Source organism: Rhododendron vialii, chromosome 7a, assembly GCF_030253575.1.
Source record: "Rhododendron vialii isolate Sample 1 chromosome 7a, ASM3025357v1".
In the NCBI taxonomy this organism is placed as follows: Eukaryota; Viridiplantae; Streptophyta; class Magnoliopsida; order Ericales; family Ericaceae; genus Rhododendron; species Rhododendron vialii.
Window position 1 is genome coordinate 7,437,239 of NC_080563.1, and position 18,911 is coordinate 7,456,149.

At 39.2% G+C, this 18,911-nt stretch overlaps 3 protein-coding genes across 3 annotated transcripts; all 3 read left to right on the forward strand.

Moving 5' to 3' along the window:
- The first annotated feature begins 1,411 nt into the window (after window positions 1-1,411).
- Window positions 1,412-1,960, forward strand: LOC131332601 (7-deoxyloganetin glucosyltransferase-like). Its single transcript, XM_058366901.1, has one exon. It carries the CDS (start codon window positions 1,412-1,414, stop codon window positions 1,958-1,960), a length of 549 nt encoding a protein of 182 aa, XP_058222884.1.
- Window positions 1,961-8,221: 6,261 nt separating this feature from the next.
- Window positions 8,222-8,923, forward strand: LOC131332602 (7-deoxyloganetin glucosyltransferase-like). Its single transcript, XM_058366902.1, has one exon. It carries the CDS (start codon window positions 8,222-8,224, stop codon window positions 8,654-8,656), a length of 435 nt encoding a protein of 144 aa, XP_058222885.1. The 3' UTR covers window positions 8,657-8,923.
- Window positions 8,660-13,320, forward strand: LOC131332603 (7-deoxyloganetin glucosyltransferase-like). The gene is made up of 3 exons (XM_058366903.1): window positions 8,660-8,742; window positions 8,905-8,929; window positions 12,787-13,320. Exons 1-3 carry the CDS (start codon window positions 8,660-8,662, stop codon window positions 13,318-13,320), a joined length of 642 nt encoding a protein of 213 aa, XP_058222886.1.
- The last annotated feature ends 5,591 nt before the right edge of the window (window positions 13,321-18,911 follow it).

The following is an 18,911-nucleotide window of genomic DNA, read 5'->3' on the forward strand; positions in this document are numbered from 1 at the left end:
CTATAACGAACAATTCACATCACCTATTAGCCCTATCCACAACTCGCACCAACTGTTTACTCATTCTGGCTTAAATTCACACCAAACAGTAATTGATAATACATAATACGCAACTACCATCCCCTATAACACACAATTCACAAGACTATAACGAGAACATCAAATAATCTAGCTTAACTTCAAACCAGAACTCACACCGACTGATAACAAAAACTCATTCTAGCTTAAATTAACACCGTTAACCAAATCTCATTCTTCTTTCCCTTAAACACTAACGAGAAAGACAAATAATCAAAAAAACAATCACCTTTGCTTACAATTTACTGATTCAGCATCTCAATTATTATAATTTACTCACCATTGCTTACGACTGTAAAATATTCTGTTCGATCACTGTTACAATCACCTTCGATCTACTCCTCGATCTACTCCTCTCGCTGCAATCCTGCAATCCTCTCTCCTCATTGCCAGGCGTCCTCGTAAGTGATCGACTCATGCGCCGATCGAGTTATAAACGAAGGAAAAGACCCAAACAATTAAAACGATAGGAAAACGGGTAAAATTGTAAAACAACCCCTATAAAGGGGCTGCACGGAATACAAATTACAAAAGGGGGTTCGGAAGGAGCCCCAACTAAAAAACAGGGCCGGCCAGTAATTTCCTGATGTTTTTTTGGTATGTTTTTTCTTAGTGAAAAGCAACTTACCAAATCAAACTTATACTAAAGCTCATTGAGTGGACTCGTGTTGTGCGTCGAGGATCAAAACCAAACACTCACACACGAATTGACGAGAGAAACTTAACTATTAGTGGATCATACACAATAACATTACTAAAAAAACTCTCAAGAGGAGCACCACTCTGAGCTCGACTCCCTCATCTGGTTATTTCTCACCCTCACCACAAGTCTTGCCTTGGATGAATCCTAATGATAAAACGGTTTCCAATTATTTAATGAAGTACGTAGAGCTCTATGAACCTTGTGGACACTCTTACAAAATGGAGTACCCTAGAACTAGCCACTAGGGATGTATGAATCGAATGGAACTTAGAATTGGTCCATTGCTTGTATCTGTAAGAATGTTGCCGAAAACTTCTTTTGCAAAGTCATGTATTTTGCCTCTGGGAAAAAGAAGATTGGGTAGAGGAGGCTTTCCAAACTTCGGTTTTCATCTTCAAAACATTCGAAGCTCTGGAACACGATGTTTTCGATGCGATCAAGCCCACGTTTCAACACGTATATGCCGTTGGCACCCTCCAAATGCCGCTCAACTCGGCTTCCACCGGCACCGGTGATCATCTCGAATCAGTTTCCTTCAATTAATGCGGGGACGGAATCGGTTGCCTGGAATGGCTCGACTCCTTGAAACCCAATTCAGTTGTATACATAAGCTTTGGTGATCTTGCGGTCATGACCCCGCAGCAACTATGTGAGTTTGCTTGGGGCATTTGCAATGGAAACCAGCCATTTCTTCGGGTAATTACATCAGATTTTGCCAAGGGCCAATTGGCAACTCTGCCACTCGAGTTCTTGGAGAAGACCAAAGAACGAGGTCTGATAGCCACATGGAGCCCCCAGGAGCAAGCTCTTGCCCACCCTTCAGTCGGAGTGTTTGTGAGTCATTTTGGGACTAGCTCAATGCTTGAGAGCATTTGTTCTAGAGTGCCTATGATCGGTTTGTATTTTGGTCATGACGATCAAGAGACCTGCCGGTATAGCTGTAACCGATGGCGTATCGGGATGAAGATCAACGAGCATATGGAGAGGGAAGAAGTGGAAAGTCTAGTTCGTGAGTTGATGGAGGGGGGCGTGGGTAAAGCGATGAAGAGGAAGGCAATGGAGTGGGAGAAACTAGAAGTTGAGGCCAAATGTAAAGGCGGGTCTTCGGCGAAAATCTTATTTAATTGTTCGTTTGCATCGTCTTTCAATACAGTAAAAACCTTATTTAACATTGTATAATTGGTCTTAATCTGATTTAAAAGGAGAGCGATACGAACGTTTTACTGAAATAATTTGATTTTCGACCAATTGAGAGTTAAATGGTCATGTATTTTGATGTACAAATTATTTTTCGAAGAAACCAATTCGGTAGGGAAACTTGATTGAAAAAGCTTTCTAATGGTTCAAACCACGGGCAAATTGGAGTTCAGGAGTGTCCAGGGCACGTCCGCAAAGTTTGGTATGTTTTGCACCATTAATGCGCCTCAGGCGCAATCCTATTCGCCCAGGCGCCGTTAAATGCGCCCCAGGCGCATCATGAACATGCAGAACAAGTTCAACTTTGCGAACTTGCTCCAGACACTCCCGAAATCCAATTCGTGCGTGGTTTGAACCGTTAGAAGGTCTGTCCAATTTCGTTTCTAGACAAAGTAGTTCCATTTAAAAATCATTTGTACATCAAAATAATTGACCATTTTACCCTTGATGAGTCAAAATATGATTCAATCCGGTAAAACACATGTATGTTTTTCATTTTAAATTGGATCAAGACCCTTTGTATATCAATAATTAGTGTTTCTAAAGCACTAAATGATGGCGGAATCCAACCATAAAAGTAAGTGCATTTCGTTCATGAAAACTGGGTAGAAATAAGACAACTATATAAATCGTTGAAGCCACTAAAACTGGAACACGTTTTACGTTTCATTTGGTAATCAAATTCCTAATTCTAAGGTATTTCTACTTTGCTTAAGTTTTTCTCGGTGTTCATAGAGTATCCACATTTCATCAATGTGTAGAAAGAACCGATTCATCATCGACACTTCAGGAAGCCTTTGCTACCCCTTGAGTTCCCTTTGTTATGCTTTTTAGCATTGTAATTCCTTTCTTCTTTTTGTTTTGGTTTGGGCCTTGTCTTGTACATGGCAGGTTTTTGTGTTAGACTCTCAAAGATATCCAACATCTTCTTGGTCCATGTTTTTTTGGTTTGTTTTTTCTTAGTGAAAAGCAACTTACCAAATCAAACTTGTACTAAAGCTCATTGAGTGGATTCGTGTTGTGCGTCAAGGATCAAAACCAAACACTCACACACCAATTGATGAGAGAAACTTAACTACTAGTGGATCATACACAATAACATTCAAAAAAAAAAAAAATCTCAAGAGGAGCACCCCTCTGAGCTCAACTCCCTTAGGTTATCTCTCACCCTCACCACAAGTCTGCCTGTGGTGAATCCTGATGATGAAATGGTTTCTGATTAGTTAATGAAGTGTGGAGAGCTCTATGAACCAATGGACACTCTTACAAAATGAAGGACTACCCAAGAACTGGGGATGTATGAATCGAATGGAATTTAGAATGTGGAAATGAGCGCAAAAAACTTTAGCATTTATCGCTTCGATGATCTTTGAATCGATCTCCTTTTGAACAACTTTTCAAATATAAAATATCATTATTTTAATTGTTTGTTTCCATCATCTTTTAATACAGTGAAAACCTTATTTATCATTGTATAATTTGTCTTAATCCGATTTAAAATGAGAGTGATACGAGAGTTATACTAAAATGACTTATTTTTTGATCAATTGAGGGTAAATTGGTCATTTTCATCAAAACTGATTCAGTAGGAAAGTAGATTGGACAAGCTTTCTAACAGTTCAAACCACACGCAAATTGGAGTTCGGGAGCGTCCGGGACAAGTTCGAAAAGTTTGGTATGTTTTGCAGCATTAATGCACCTCAGGCACAATCCTATGCACCCAGCAAGGGCAGTAAGCAATACGCAATGCATCCACCATCTTCTGCCTATCCCTGATAGCTTTGCATTTTCCATTGGAGTGTTTGGAATCAAATGGAGCCTTTACTCAAATCTGCTATGCGCTTGTGCGCGGACACTCACGTGATATACATATCTTCCGACATATGTAGAAGGAAAATGCTAAAAACAGCCTCACTTTCAGTTCTATGCCAAAGGATGATGATATGAATTAGGATACTGAAGGAAAAAAAATCCAATTCCAAAAAATAAAAGCAGATAAGATAGAAGCATTGCATCCCAATTTATTCGGAGGCATTAACGCCGACTCCCAAAATAAAGAAACCCTCGCGTGAGTAGAGAAGCTTCAAGCAATCCTCGGCTCCAGAAGAAAGAGGAACGCTCGCCCGAAGAGACCCTCAAATGTCAACCTCAATACATAACGCAACTGGCCCCAACTTCTGTGGCGAGGCTGGTTATGGTGACTTGAAAAGGAAAAGTTAAGAGCTGTGTGGTTGAGGATTTCTTTGATGTTTAAAGCCACCAGAAGCGAAGCGAGCCTCATCTTTCCCAAAACCACACTTGTCAGAATGGACTTGCAGTGCAGTGTTCAGGATGCGCTCGGGACGCATTGAAGTGTGCGTGGGCTTATAGGATTGCGCCTGAGGCGCATTAATGCTCCAAAACATACCAAATTTTGCGGACTTACTCCGAACACTCCCAAACTCCTATTTGCGCATGGTTTGAACCAATAGCAAGCTTGTTCAATCTACTTTCTAACCCAAGTAGTTTGTATTAAAAATCATTTGTACATCAAAGGAAGCGACCATTTTATCCTCGATGGGTAAAAATAAGATACATTTCAGAAAAACACGTGTATGTTTCTCATTTTAAATTGGATCAAGACCCATCAATAAACAGTGTTTTTAAAGTACTAAAAGATGGCAGAATCCAACCATAAAGATATTTACCTTTCGTTTATGAAAATTGGGTAGAAACAAGACAACTACAAAAATTGTCGAAGCCCACTAATACTAAAACACGTTCTATGCTTCATTTGGTAATCAAATTCCTAATTCTAAGGTAATTCTTCTTTGCATAAGCGTACCACAACGTTCATAAAGTATCCACACTTCATCAAAGTTTAGGAAAAACCGTTTCATCATCGACATTCGCCCAAAGTAGACTTAAATATTTTCAAATTAAAAAATGGGTGTCTAAAACTATCAGCACAACAAAAATTGAGAATAATTCCAAACGAGAGCACCGAAAAGGATTGACAATATCTTCTATATTTTAATCTACTACAACCACATTACAACTACAATCTTTAGTGCCGCCACAACAAATTCCTAACATTGTGTATTAGGGAAAATATATATATTCTCAACCCGAATACATTGGTAAAGTCCTCAAAATGTTTAGATTGTGAAATATTCTTAATGTATTAGTTGATGGTGGAGATTATGTTTCCGAAGTGTGTCTGTTGATTTTACCATTGCGTTCATTTGAAACTATTTTGTGTGTTCGGTTGGGGTGAAAATGACGGTGAAGTGACGGTGGTGTAGTGTACTAAGATGTTGCATCGATGATCAAAACCAAACACTCACACATGAATTGATGAGAGAAACTTAACTAATATTTGATCATACCATTAACATTACAGAAACACTCTCTAGAGTAGCAGCCCTCTGAGCTCGACTCCATTTGCTTATTTCTCACCCTCCCCACACGTCTGGCTCACTTTGAGTGAATCCTTATTATAAAATGGTTTTCGATTATTTAATGAAGTGTGGAGAGTCTTATGAACCTTATGGACACTCTTACAGAATGAGAGAGTACCCTATAACTAGTGATGTGTGCATCAAATGGAACATAGAATGTGTAAATGGACGGCAAAGCGTCCTTTAGCCTTTGTCGCTCCGATAATCTTAGAAGTGGTCTCCCTCCGACCAACATTTCATAAATAAAATATCATTATTTTAATTGTTTGTTTCCATCAACTTTTAATAAAGTGAAAACCTTATTTAACATTATATAATATGTCCTAATCCGATTTAAAATGAGAACGATATGAGCATTTTACTAAAATGATTTATTTTTTGACCAGTTGAGGGTAAAATGGTCATGTATTTTGATGGACAAAATATATTTCATCGAAACCAATTCGGTAGGAAAGTAGATTGGACAAGCTTTCTAACGGTTCAAACCACTCACAAATCGGAGTTCGGGAGTGTCCGGGGCAAGTTCGCAAAGTTAGACTTGTTTGTAGTGTTCAGGATTGCGCCTGAGGCGCATTAATGTTGCAAAACATGTCAAACTTTGCAGACTTGCTCCGGATACTCCTGAACTCCAATTTGCGAGTGGTTTGAACCGTTAGAAAGTTTGTCCAATTTACTTTCTATCCCAAGTAGTTTGGATAAAAAATCATTTGTACATCAAAGAAAGTGACCATCTTACCCTCAATGGGTCAAAATAAGATTCATTCTGGTAAAACATGATTATCTTTCTCAAATTTAAATTGGATAAAGACCCATCACATATCAATAGATAGTGTTTTTAAAGTAGTAAAAGATAGCAGAATCCAACCATAAATATACTAGAAACAAGACCATTACAAAAATCGTTGAAGCCAAGCTACCCTCTTCTGTGTTGCGCCCGCTTGGGCCGGTGGCCGGGCACTTTCGAGCAGCTTTTGGGGGTGGGGTGGTGCCCCAGCTTGTCTCAGGTGGTGGCTTTCGGCACACCAGGCTGGCAACGACTTTCAAGAAGGATCAGATCCATCGATAGAGCTTGTTTGTTTGGGGGCTTTGAAAACCCTGCGCACGGTCCCTAATACATTTTCTTTATCTATCTCTCTCCACTCAAAACTCCTTCTAAATCTAAAAACAAACAATCCCTGTGACTCCTGAGCAGTTGACCTTCGCCTTCCTAATCTACTTGCATGGAGCCTGGAGGGACCTTATTTGCGAAGAAGGGAGTGCAATGCTATCCATGTCCAGTTCTTGACTCCTCTGGGTGTCCTGCGCGCGGACTACGTCGAGGTTTGATTGCGGAGGTACTAATAGCTAAGAAATAAGTACATTGTTAGCGTACGTGTGGATGTTCGGAAAAAGTTTGAACCCACAATCAAGAACTCGAGCCGTACATTTTGAACGTATGGTCTCACCCTAACGTACCCGACATTGCTTAGCGTTCATTGAAAGACTTCTTCAACCAAGGGTAGAGCAAGGAAATTATTCTATCCAGGGCTAACCAAATTATATATAAAAACCAAAAAAACAGAAACTTATACATAAATACGCAAATGTTCAAAATAAACAAAAGAAAAGTACAAAAACGTACCCTATCAATTCCTGATATTCACAGTTGGTTTGAAGAACGATAAAATTCCTCTCTTCTTTTTTGTTGTTCCATTATAATTTAAACCTAAAAAAGTAAGATCGTAAGAATCAACATTTTAAAATTTAAATACACCAGCCAGTGCTCTGGACGAGTACTAAACTACTATTGGATCAATCAACAAATTAATCAAGTAAATATCTATATACATTATAGAATACTAAAACTCAGCCAGAGCCAGGATATAAATGCACAACTAACGTGCTATCGAAACTAAAACGAGGCAAACATTCCTTTGTGCTGCAATTGAGTAGCTAGCTAGCAAGGAATAGGAGTGAGAATACAGCCATGGCTTCTTCTTCTACAGTGACCAGAATGAACCCTAACAAACCCCATGTCCTGTGCATCCCTTACCCAATTAATGACCACATCAAGCCAATGCTTACATCCGGTGCCCTCAAATCCATTGCCAATCTCCGCAACTTCCGCTTTGAAACCATCCCCGCCATCCTCCCTCCTCCTCCTCCTCCGGCTACTACCCCGGACTACTACCACTTGCTTTGTCAGTCTGCCAGGGAAAAATTCTTGCTGCCACTGCACCATCTCATTACGAGACTGAACTGGTGCAAGATGGTGAGTTGTATCGTATCAGATGGTTTGATGCCTTTCAACATTATGATTTCAAGAGAACTGGGGATCCCTGGCTATCTCCTTTGGGTTCCAAATGCTTGTGCCTTCATGGGATACGTCTAATGCCACCTAAAGGTAAATCCCATTGAACACCACAAAACATGTATATCTTTTGAATGAGTTGCATCTATTTCAAGCTAGCTAACAATTTTGAACTGATTTACAGATGAGCAACTGGACATTGTTCTAGACTCGACCTCCGTATTGAAAAACATCCGTCTGAGTGACATCCCACATGCTAAGCTATACGAGAATGGCTTCCTTGATGGAGAAGCAGAGTAGGCTTTCCAAGCTTCGGGTATCATCTTCGAAACATTCAAAGCTCTGGAACACGATGTCTTTGACGCAATCAAGCCCATGTTTCAACATGTGTACGCCGTTGGCCCCCTCCAAATGCTGCTCAACTCGGCTACCACTGGCTCCGATGATCATCTTGAATCAGTTCCCTTCAATCAACGTGGAGACGAAATCCGTTGCCTGAAATAGCTAGAGTCCATGGAACCCAATTCAGTTGTATACATAAGCTTTGGTGATCTCGCGGTCATGACCCCGCGACAACTATGTGAGTTTGCCTTGGGCATTTGCAATAGCAACCAGCCATTTCTTTGGATGATTACACCAGATTTCGCCAAGGGCCAATTGGCGACTCTGCCACTTGAATTTTTGGAAAAGACTAAAGAAAGGGGTCTGATAGCCACATGGTGCCCCCAGGAGCAAGTTCTTGCCCACCCTTCAGTGGGAGTGTTCGTGAGTCATTTTGGGACTAGCTCAATGCTTGAGAGCATTTGTGCTGGAGTGCCTATGATCGGTTGGCCGTATTTTGGTCATGACCATCAAGTGACCTGCCGGTACAGCTGTAACCAATGGAGTATCGGGATGAAGATCAACGAGGATATGGAGAGGGAAGAAGTGGAAAGCCTAGTTCGCTAGTTGATGGAGGGAGACGAGGGTAAAGCGATGAAGAGGAAGGCGATGGAGTGGAAGAAACTTGTAGTTGAGGCCACCAGTAAAGGCAGGTCATCCACGAAAAATTTCAACAACCTTTTGAAAGCATTATCAAGATCACAAAACTTCATGGGTCATCAGATTCTCAGCTCTTTATAATAAGTTTGGTAGGTTAAGTTAGTGAATGTTATGGTTCTTTTCTTTTCCTGTCTTGCTATGAACTGCTCAATTAGGTTGGTCTCCAGGGAATTAATGGAGGTGCACATAAATTGGCCTTAAACTATGAGTAATGAGTGTTCTTACTTTATTTTATTGGTACAACACTTGTCAGTTTGAATTGTTCTTTGACTCCTTTCATAAGTATGGTTTCTGGTGCTTTTATTGGCAATAAAAGGAAATTGCATCATTGTTGATGAAGGGCATCTGAAATTATTTAAATGAACAACAATCAACACAGCCCAAAGTGGAAACCAGATTCAGTTTTTGAATTATTGAATTGGTATAACTTTTGCATTTACTGATAAAATTACCATACCTCATTTGTTAGAATATCATCATAATCCCATCGGGTTGAGCCGGTGGTCAAGGCTTGAGATTTAGAGGTTCACCTTCCTCCTACATTTCGTGTTCGAAATCTCCTTGCGTTATCAACTCTAGTGGGATTAGTTCATATAGAGCTTGGTCGCGGTTTTAAGTAGGCTCCTCACAAGTAGACGGTGAAATAAGACTTAGGAATTAATCTGGGTTCACATCAGCAAAATTTGAGTTTTGGAGTATATAACTTGGTATACTCGATAATTGTATACACCCCAATAGAGTTGACCAAAAATATGAGAGAGAGAGAGAGAGAGAGAGAGAGAGAGAGAGAGAGAGAGAGAGAGAGAGAGAGAGAGAGAGAGAGAGCAAAACTAATAGTAACGAGCGGAGGGTTCAGATCGCATGACCAAAGATTGAGAACTGAATTATTCTTGGACCAGAAAATTAATTACGAAAATATATACTCTGTTTAAAAAAGGGAGTGATTTTTGCACTCCCCAAATTGTTAACCGCACTCTCAAATTTGTTACGGTTAACAATTTGGGGAGTGCTAAAATCACTCCCTGACTTTATCACAAAAACGTACTTTAGCCTTTCTTTCTCCGATGATCATTGAATCGGCCTCCCTTCGACCAACTTTTCATAAATAAAATTTTATTATTTTAATTGTCCATTTCCATCATCTTTCAATACAATGAAAATCTTATTTTTCATTATATAATTGGTCCTAATCCGATTTAAAATGAGAGCGATATGGGTGTTTTACTAAAATAATTTGTTTTTCGACCAAATGAGGGTAAAATGGTCATGTATTTTGATATAAATATTATTTTTCATCGAAACCAGTTCAGTAGGAAAGTAGACTGGACAAGCTTTCTAATGGTCCAAACCACGCATAAATTGGAGTTCGGAAGTGTCCGGGGCATGTCCGCAAAATTTAGTGTGCTTTGCACCATTACTGCGCCTTAGGCGCGAGGCGCATCCTATGCGCCCAGGTGCCGTTCAATGCTCCCCGGGCGCACCATGAACATGCACAACAAGTCCAACTTTGCGAATTTGCCCCGAACACTCCCGAACTCTAATTTTCACGTAGTTTGAACCGTTAGAAAGCTTGTCCAATTTAGTTTCTAGACGAAGTAGTTACTTTTAAAAATCATTTTGTAAATCAAAATAAGTGACCATTTTACCCTTGATGGGTCAAAATATGATTCAATCCGGTAAAACGCATATATCCCCATTGTATATCAATAAATAGTATTTTTAAAGCACAAAAGGGTGGCGGAATCCAACCATAAAAGTAATTGCGTTTCGTTCATGAAAACTGGGTAAAAACAAGACAACTATGAAAATCATCGAAGCCACTAAAGTTGAAACATGTTTTACATTTCATTTGGTAATCAAATTCCCGATTCTAAGGTATTTCTTCTATGCTTAAGTGTTTCACGCTGTTCATAGAGTATCCATACTTCATCAAAGTATAGAAAGAACCGTTTCATCATCATCGACACTTCAGGAAGTCTTTGCTACCCCTTGAGTTCTCGTTGTTCTGCTTTTTAGCATTGTAATTCCTTTCTTCTTTTTGTTTTGGTTTGGGCCTTGCCTTGTACATGACAGGTTTTTGTGTTAGACTCTCGAGGATATCCAATATCCCCTTGGACCATGTCTTTTGGTTTGTTTTGTCTTAATGAAAAGCAAATTACTATAACAAACCTCTACTAAAGCTCATTGAGTGGACTCGTGTTGTGCGTTGAGGATCAAAACCAAACATTCACACAAGAATTGAGTGAAACTTAACTATTAATGGATCAAACACAATAACATTACAAAAAAAATTATCAAGAGAAGCACCCCTCTAAACTCGACTCCCTTAGCTGGTTATCTCTCACCCTCACCACAAGTCTTGCCTTGGATGAATCCTAATGATAAAACGTTTTCTAATTATTTAACGAAGTTTGGAGAGCTCTATGAACCTTGTGGACACCCTTACAAAATGAAGGAGTACCCTAGAACTAGAAACTTGGATGTATGAATTGAATGGAACTTAGAATGTGGAAATGGGCGTGGAAATATACTTTAGCATTTGTCGCTTCGATGATCTCTAAATCGATCTCCTTTTGAACAACTTTTCATAAAAAAAATATCATTATTTTAATTGTTCGTTTCCATCATCTTTTAATACAGTGAAAACCTTATTTATCAGAATATAATTTGTCATAATCCGATTTAAAATGAGAGCAATACAAGTGTTATACTGAAATGACTTATTTTTTGATCAATTGAGAGTAAAATGGTCATGTATTTTGATGTAAAAAATAATTTTCATCAAAACTGATTCAATAGGAAAGTAGATTGGACAAGCTCTCTAACGGTTCAAACCACGCGCAAATTGGAGTTAGGGTGTGTCCGGGGCACGTCCGCAAACTTTGGTATGTTTTGCACCATTAATGCGCCTAAGGTGCAATCCTATGCGCCCAGGCGCCGCTCAATGCACCCCAGGCACATCATGAACATGCACAACAAGTCCAACTTTGCGAACTTGCTCCGGACACTCCTGAACTCCAATTTGCCTGAGGTTTGAACCGTTAGAAAGCTTGTCCAATTTAGTTTCTAGAAGAAGTAGTTCCTTTTAAAAATCATTTGTACATCAAAATAAGTGACCATTTTACCCTTAATGGGTCAAAATATAATTCAATCCTGTAAAACGCATGTATGTTTCTCATTTTAAATTAGATCAAGACCCTTGTATATCAATAAATAGTGTTTCTAAAGCACTAAAGGATGGCGGAATCCAACCATAAAAGTAATTGCATTTCGTTCATGAAAACTCGGTAGAAACAAGACAACTATAAAAATCGTCGAAGCCACTAAAGTTGAAACACGTTTTACGTTTCATTTGGTAATCAAATTCCTGATTCTAAGGCATTTGTTCTTTGCTTAAGTGTTTCACGGTGTTCATAGAGTATCCACACTTCATCAAAGCGTAGAAAGAACCGTTTCATCATCATCGACACTTCAGGATGTCTTTGCTACCCCTTGAGTTCCCTTTGTTATGCTTTTCAGCACTGTAATTCCTTTCTTCTTTCTGTTTTGGTTTGGGCCTTGTCTTGTAAATGGCAGGTTTTTGTGTTAGACTCTCGAAGATATCCAACATCCCTTTGATCCATGTTTTTTGGTTTGTTTTTTCTTAATGAAAAGCAACTTACCAAATCAAACTTGTACTAAAGCTCATTGAGTGGACTCATGTTGTGCGTTGAGGATCAAAACCAAACACTCACACACGAATTGATGAGAGAAACATAACTATTAGTGGATCATACACAATAACATTACAAAAAAAAAACTCTCAAGAGGAGCACCCCCCTGAGCTCGACTCCTTTTGCTGGTTATCTCTCACCCTCACCACAAGTCTTGCCTTGGATGAATCCTAATGATAAAACGGTTTCTAATTATTTAATGAAGTACGTAGAGCTCTATGAACCTTGTGGACACTCTTACAAAAGGGAGTACCCTAGAACTAGCCACTAGCGATGTATGAATCGAATGGAACTTAGAATTGGTCCATTGCTTGTATCTGTAAGAATGTTGCCGAAATCTTCTTTTGCAAAATCATGTATTTTGCTTCTGGGAATAAGGCTTTTCAAGCTTCGGTTTTCTTCTTCGAACCATTCGAAGCTCTGGAACACGATGTTTTCGAAGTGATCAAGCCCATGTTTCAACACGTGTATGCCATTGGCCCCCTCCAAATGCTGCTCAACTCGGCTTCCACTGGCACCGGTGATCATCTCGAATCAGTTTCCTTCAATCAACGCCGGGACGGAATCCGTTGCCTGGAATGGCTCGACTCCATGAAACCCAATTCAGTTGTATACATAAGCTTTGGTGATCTTGCGGTCATGACCCCGCAGCAACTATGTGAGTTTGCTTGGGGCATTTGCAATGGAAACCAGCCATTTCTTTGGATAATTACACCAGATTTCGCCAAGGGCCAATTGGCAACTCTGCCACTTGAGTTCCTGGAAAAGACTAATGAAAGGGGTCTGATAGCCACATGGGGTCCCCAGGAGCAAGTTCTTGCCCACCCTTCTGTGGGAGTGTTCGTGAGTCATTTTTGAACTAGCTCAATGCTTGAGAGCATTTGTGCTGGAGTGCCTATGATCGGTTGGCCGTATTTTGGTCATGACCATCAAGTGACCTGCCGGTACAGCTATAACCGATGGGGTATCGGGATGAAGATGACTGAGGATATGGAGAGGGAAGAAGTGGAAAGCCTAGTTTGCGAGTTGATGGAGGGAGACAAGGGTAAAGCGATAAAGAGGAAGGCGATGGAGTGGAAGAAACTAGCAGTTGAGGCCACCAGTAAAGGCGGGTCATCGGCGAAAATTTTTGACAACCTTTTGAAGGCATTATCAAGATCACAAAACTTTATGGGTCATCAGATTCTCAGCTCCTTATAAATAGTTTGGTAGGTTTGGTTAGACAATGTTACGGTTCTTTTCTTTTTCTGTCGTGCTATGAACTGCTCAATTAGGTTGGTCTCTAGAGGATTAATGAAGGTACACGTAACCTGGCCACCCTAAAACATCAAAAGGTTAGGTGAGTCAACGATATGTATCTCTGTAATTATGAGTAATGAGTGTTCTTAACTTATTAGTCTGTTTGAATTGTTCTTTGTCTCATTGTTGATGAAGGGCATCTAAAATGATTAAATGAACAAAAACCAACATAGCCCAAACTGGAAACGAGGTTCAGTTTTTGGATTATTGAATTGGTCTAACTTTGCATTTTCAAATAAAAGAATCTATACTTCAGCTTTTACATGATAAAATTACCATACCAGCATACCTCAATTGTTAGTATATCATCATAATCCCATGGGGTTGAACTGGTAGTCAAGGCCTGAGATTTAGAGGTTTACGCTCTCCTACATTCCGTGTTTGAAATATCTTTGTGTTATCAACACTTGTGGAATTAATTCATACGGAGCATTGTCGCGGTTTTAAGTAGGCTACTCACAAGTGGACGGTGAATTAGACTCAGGAATTAGTCTAGGTTCACATCAAGAAAATTTGAGTTTAGGAGTATATAACTTGGTATACTCGATAATTGCATAAACCCCGATAGAGTTGACCAAAAATGATGGAGGGAAAACTAAACTAATGGTAACAAGCAGAGGGTTCACATCGCATGACCAAGGATTGAGAACTGATTCTTGGACCAGAAAATTAGTTAAGAAAATATATCTTCTGTATAAAAAAGGGAGTGATTTTTGCACTTCCCAAATTGTTAACCGCACTATCAAGGGGTGTTGGGAGTGCGAAAATCAACTCCATATTGATTTTCACACTTTCCTTGGGAGTGAGGTTAACAATTTGGGGAGTGAAAAAATGACTAAAAAAACTAAAAATCAGTCCAGGATAAATTTAGCCTTTGTTGTGAAAACGTACTTTAGCCTTTATCGCGCCGATGATCTTTGAATCGATCTCCCTTCAGCCAACTTTTCATAAATAAAACTTTATTGTTTTAATTGTTTGTTTGCATCATCTTTCAATACAGTGAAAACCTTATTTATCATTATATAATTGGTCTTAATCCGATTTAAAATGAGAGCAATACAAAAGTTTTACTGAAATAATTTGATTTTTGACCAATTGAGGGTAAAATGGTCATGTACTTTGATGCACAAATTATTTTTCATTGAAACCAATTCGGTAGGAAAGTAGATTAGACATGCTTTCTAACGGTTCAAACCACGCGCAAATTAGAGTTCGGGATTGTCCGGGGCAAGTTCGCTAAATTTGGTATATTTTGCAGCATTCATGCACCTTAGGTGCAATCGTATGCGCCCAAGCGCCTTTCAATGCGCCCCGGGCGCATCATGAACAATCACAACAAGTCCAACTTCGCGAATTTGCTCCGGACACTCCCGAACTCCAATTTGTGCGTGGTTTGGACCGTTAGAAAGGTTGTCCAATTTACTTTCTAGACCAATTAGTTTCAATGAAAAATCAGTTGTACATCAAAATAAGTGACCATTTTACCCTTGATGGGTCAAAATATGATTCATTTGGGTAAAATGCGTGTATGTTTCTCATTTTAAATTCGATCAAGACCCATTGTATATTAAAAAATAAAGTTTTTAAAACAATAAAAGATGGCAGAATCCAACCATAAAAATAATTGTATTTCGTTCATGAAAACTGGGTAAAAACAAGGCAACTAAAAAAATCATCAATACCACTAACACTAAAACACGTTTTACGTTTTATTTGGTAATGAAGACTCCTAATTCTAAGGTATTTCTTCTTTGTTTAAGTGTTTCATAGTGTTCATAGAGTATCCACACTTCATCAAAGCTTAGAAAGAACCATTTCATCATCGACACTTCAAGAAGTCTTTGCTAACCCTTGAGTTCTCTTTGTTCTGCTTTTTACCAAATCAAACTTGTACTAAAGCTCATTGAGTGGACTCGTGTTGTGCGTCAAGGATCAAAACCAAACACTCACACACGATTGACGAGAGAAGCTTAACTATTAGTGGATCATACGCAATAACATTACAAAAAAAAAAAAAAAACTCTCAAGAGGAGCACCTCTCTGAGCTCGACTCCCTCAGGTTATCTGTCACCCTCACCATAAGTCTCGCCTTGGGTGAATCTTGATGATGAAATGGTTTCTGATTAGTTAATGAAGTGTGGAGAGCTCTATTAACCTTGTGGACACTCTTAATAAATGAAGGAGTATCCTAGAACTAGGGATGTATGAATCGAATGGAACTTGGAATGTGGAAATGGGCGCAGAAACATACTTTTGCATTTGTCGCTTCGATAATTTTTGAATCGATCTCCTTTTGACAAACTTTTCATAAATAAAATATCATTATTTCAATTGTTCGTTTCCATCATCTTTTAATACAGTGAAAATCTTATTTATCATTATATAATGTCTTAATTTGATTTAATATGAGAGCGATACGAGTGTTATACCGAAATGACTTATTTTTTGATCAATTGAGGGTAAAATAGTCATGTATTTTGATGTACAAAATGTTTTTCGTCAAAACTGATTCAGTTGGAAAGTAGATTGTTCAAGCTTTCTAATGGTTCAAACCACACGTAAATTGGAGTTTGGGAGCGTCTGGGGCAAGTCCGCAAAGTTTGATATGTTTTGCATCATTAATGCTTCTCAGGCGCAATCCTATGCGCCCAGCAAGGGCAGTAGGCAATACGCAGTGCATCCATCATCTTCTGCCTATCCCTGACTGCTTTGAATTTTCCATTGGAGTGTTTGGAATCTAATGGAGCCTTTAATCTAATCTGCTATGCGCGTGCGCGCGGAAACCCACGAGATATACATATCTTCCTACATATGTAGAAGGAAAATGCTAAAAACAGCCTTAGTTTCAGTTCTATGCCAAAGGATGATGATATGAATTATGATACTGATGGAAAAAAAATTCAATTCCGAAAAATAAAAGCAGATAAGATAGAAGCATTGCATCCCAATTTTTTCAGAGGCATTAACGCCGACTCCCTAAATAAAGAAACCCTCGCACGAGTAGAGAAGCTTCAAGAAATCCTCGGCTCCAGAAGAAAGAGGAAGCTCAATATCCTCGGCTCCAGAAGAAAGAGGAAGCTCAATGGGAAATAACCGAAGGAACCTTCGCCCGAGGAGACCACCAAATGTCGACCTCAATACACAACGCGACTGGCCCCAACTTCTGTGGAGAGGCTGGTTACAGTGACTTGAAAAGGAAAAGTTAAGAGCCATGTGGTTGAGGATTTCTATGATGTTTACAGCCACCAGAAGCGAAGCGAGCCTCATCTTTCCCAAAGCCACACTTGTCAGAATGGACTTGTAGTGCAGTGTTCAGGATGTGCCTGGGGCGCATTGAAGTGCGCCTGGGCTCATAGGATTGCGCCTAAGGCGCATTAATGCTCCAAGACATACCAAATTTTGTGGACTTGCCCCGAACACTCCCAAACTGTAGACACCCCAATTTGGCCTAACGATTATTTCAAGTCTCTCATTGGGGACCATCCCGATGATGAATGGATACAGTGATTGCTGATTGACTTCTCGTAAACCCGTGTACTTTTGGTGAGTACTTTTAGTCACTCAGAGGACCCAATTCGGAGTCAAATAGCATTTCAGAAAGAAATATAGAATCCTGGGAGAATCTATCTTTCGGCCGTAACATTGATCTCACGGCCTCAACTTTATTCCTTTACCCGTGAAACATGTTACTTGAAAATCTCCCTGAGAGATTGATTTATCGGCAGCCAGATCGATTCTTCGGCCGCCCAATCTATTCTTTGGCCACCCAATCAATTCACCGGCCGCGGGATCCATTCCCTGGGACAACCTGCTATTTTCCTGTTTATTTCATGCATGCTTTACTTACTGTCCTGGCTCACCATATTAACTATTAAAGGCTAAAAACCCGTCCATGTGTTTAGAATTAAATAAAGCAAGTAATAATCGTATGCTGAATGATTATGGGCCAGTCTCACTGTTGGGTGAAGAGGGGTGCCTAACACCTTCCCCTTATCATACTTTTGGCTCCCGTACCCAGATTCTCAATCTGTTTTTCCTAATTTTATAAACTAGGTGGCGACTCTGTTTTAATGATAACCATTAATGTGTGGAGATATTCCTAACCATGGGAATGTCCACGATTCTGGTTTATGAAGTAGAATCAAACAAACATGAACAATCTGTATGGCGATGCCCCGTTTGGGAGGTGTCTACGCAAACTCCTATTTGCGCATGGTTTCAACCATTAGAAAACTTGTCAAATTTACTTTCTAACCCAAGTAATTGTATTAAAAATTATTCGTACATCAAAGGAAGTGACCATTTTATCCTCGATGGGTAAAAAATAAGATACATTTCGGTAAAACACGTGTATGTTTCTCATTTTGAATTGGATCAAGACCCATCAATAAATAGTATTTTTAAAGTACTAAAAGATGGCAGAATCCAACCATAAAGATATTTATGTTACGTTTATGAAAATTGGGTAGAAATAAGACAACTACAAAAATTGTCGAAACCACTAAGACTAAAACACGTTCAATGCTTCATTTGGTAATCAAATTCCTAATTCTAAGGTAATTCTTCTTTGCATAAGCGTACCACAGCGTTCATAGAGTATCCACACATCATCAAAGTTTAGGAAAAACCGTTTCATCATCGACATTCGCCCAAAGCGGACTTAAATATTTTCAAATTAAAAAATGGGTGTCTAAATTTTATCAGCACAACAAAAATTGGGAATATTTCCAAATGAGAGCACCGAAAAGGATTGACAGTATCTTCTATATATCAATCTACTGCAACCACATTTCAACTATGATCTTTAGTGCGTCCACAACGAATTCCTTACATTGTGTATTCAGGAAAATATATATATTCTCAACCCGAATACAATGGTAAAGTCCTCAAAATTTTTAGATTGTGAAATATTCTTAAAGTATTAGTTGATAGTGGAGATTATGTTTCCGAAGTGTGTCCGTTGATTTTACCATTGCGTTCATTTGAAACTATTTTGTGTGTTTGGTTGTGGTGAAAGTGATGGTGAAGTGACAGTGGTGTAGTATATTAAGATGTTGCATCGATGATCAAAACCAAACACTCATACACGAATTGATGAGAGAAACTTAACTAATAATTGATCATAGCAATAACATTACAGAAACACTCTC

Excerpts from the sequence above, each read along its gene's own strand:
- LOC131332602 (XM_058366902.1), top strand. The coding sequence starts at position 8,222 with ATGGAACCCAATTCAGTTGTATACATAAGCTTTGGTGATCTCGCGGTC.
- LOC131332601 (XM_058366901.1), top strand. The coding sequence starts at position 1,412 with ATGACCCCGCAGCAACTATGTGAGTTTGCTTGGGGCATTTGCAATGGA.
- LOC131332603 (XM_058366903.1), top strand. The coding sequence starts at position 8,660 with ATGGAGGGAGACGAGGGTAAAGCGATGAAGAGGAAGGCGATGGAGTGG. Across the intron at positions 8,743-8,904 it reads GAGGCCACCAGTAAAGGCAG|GTTGGTCTCCAGGGAATTAA; the intron begins GTCATCCACGAA and ends CTGCTCAATTAG. Across the intron at positions 8,930-12,786 it reads TCTCCAGGGAATTAATGGAG|AATGTTGCCGAAATCTTCTT; the intron begins GTGCACATAAAT and ends TGTATCTGTAAG.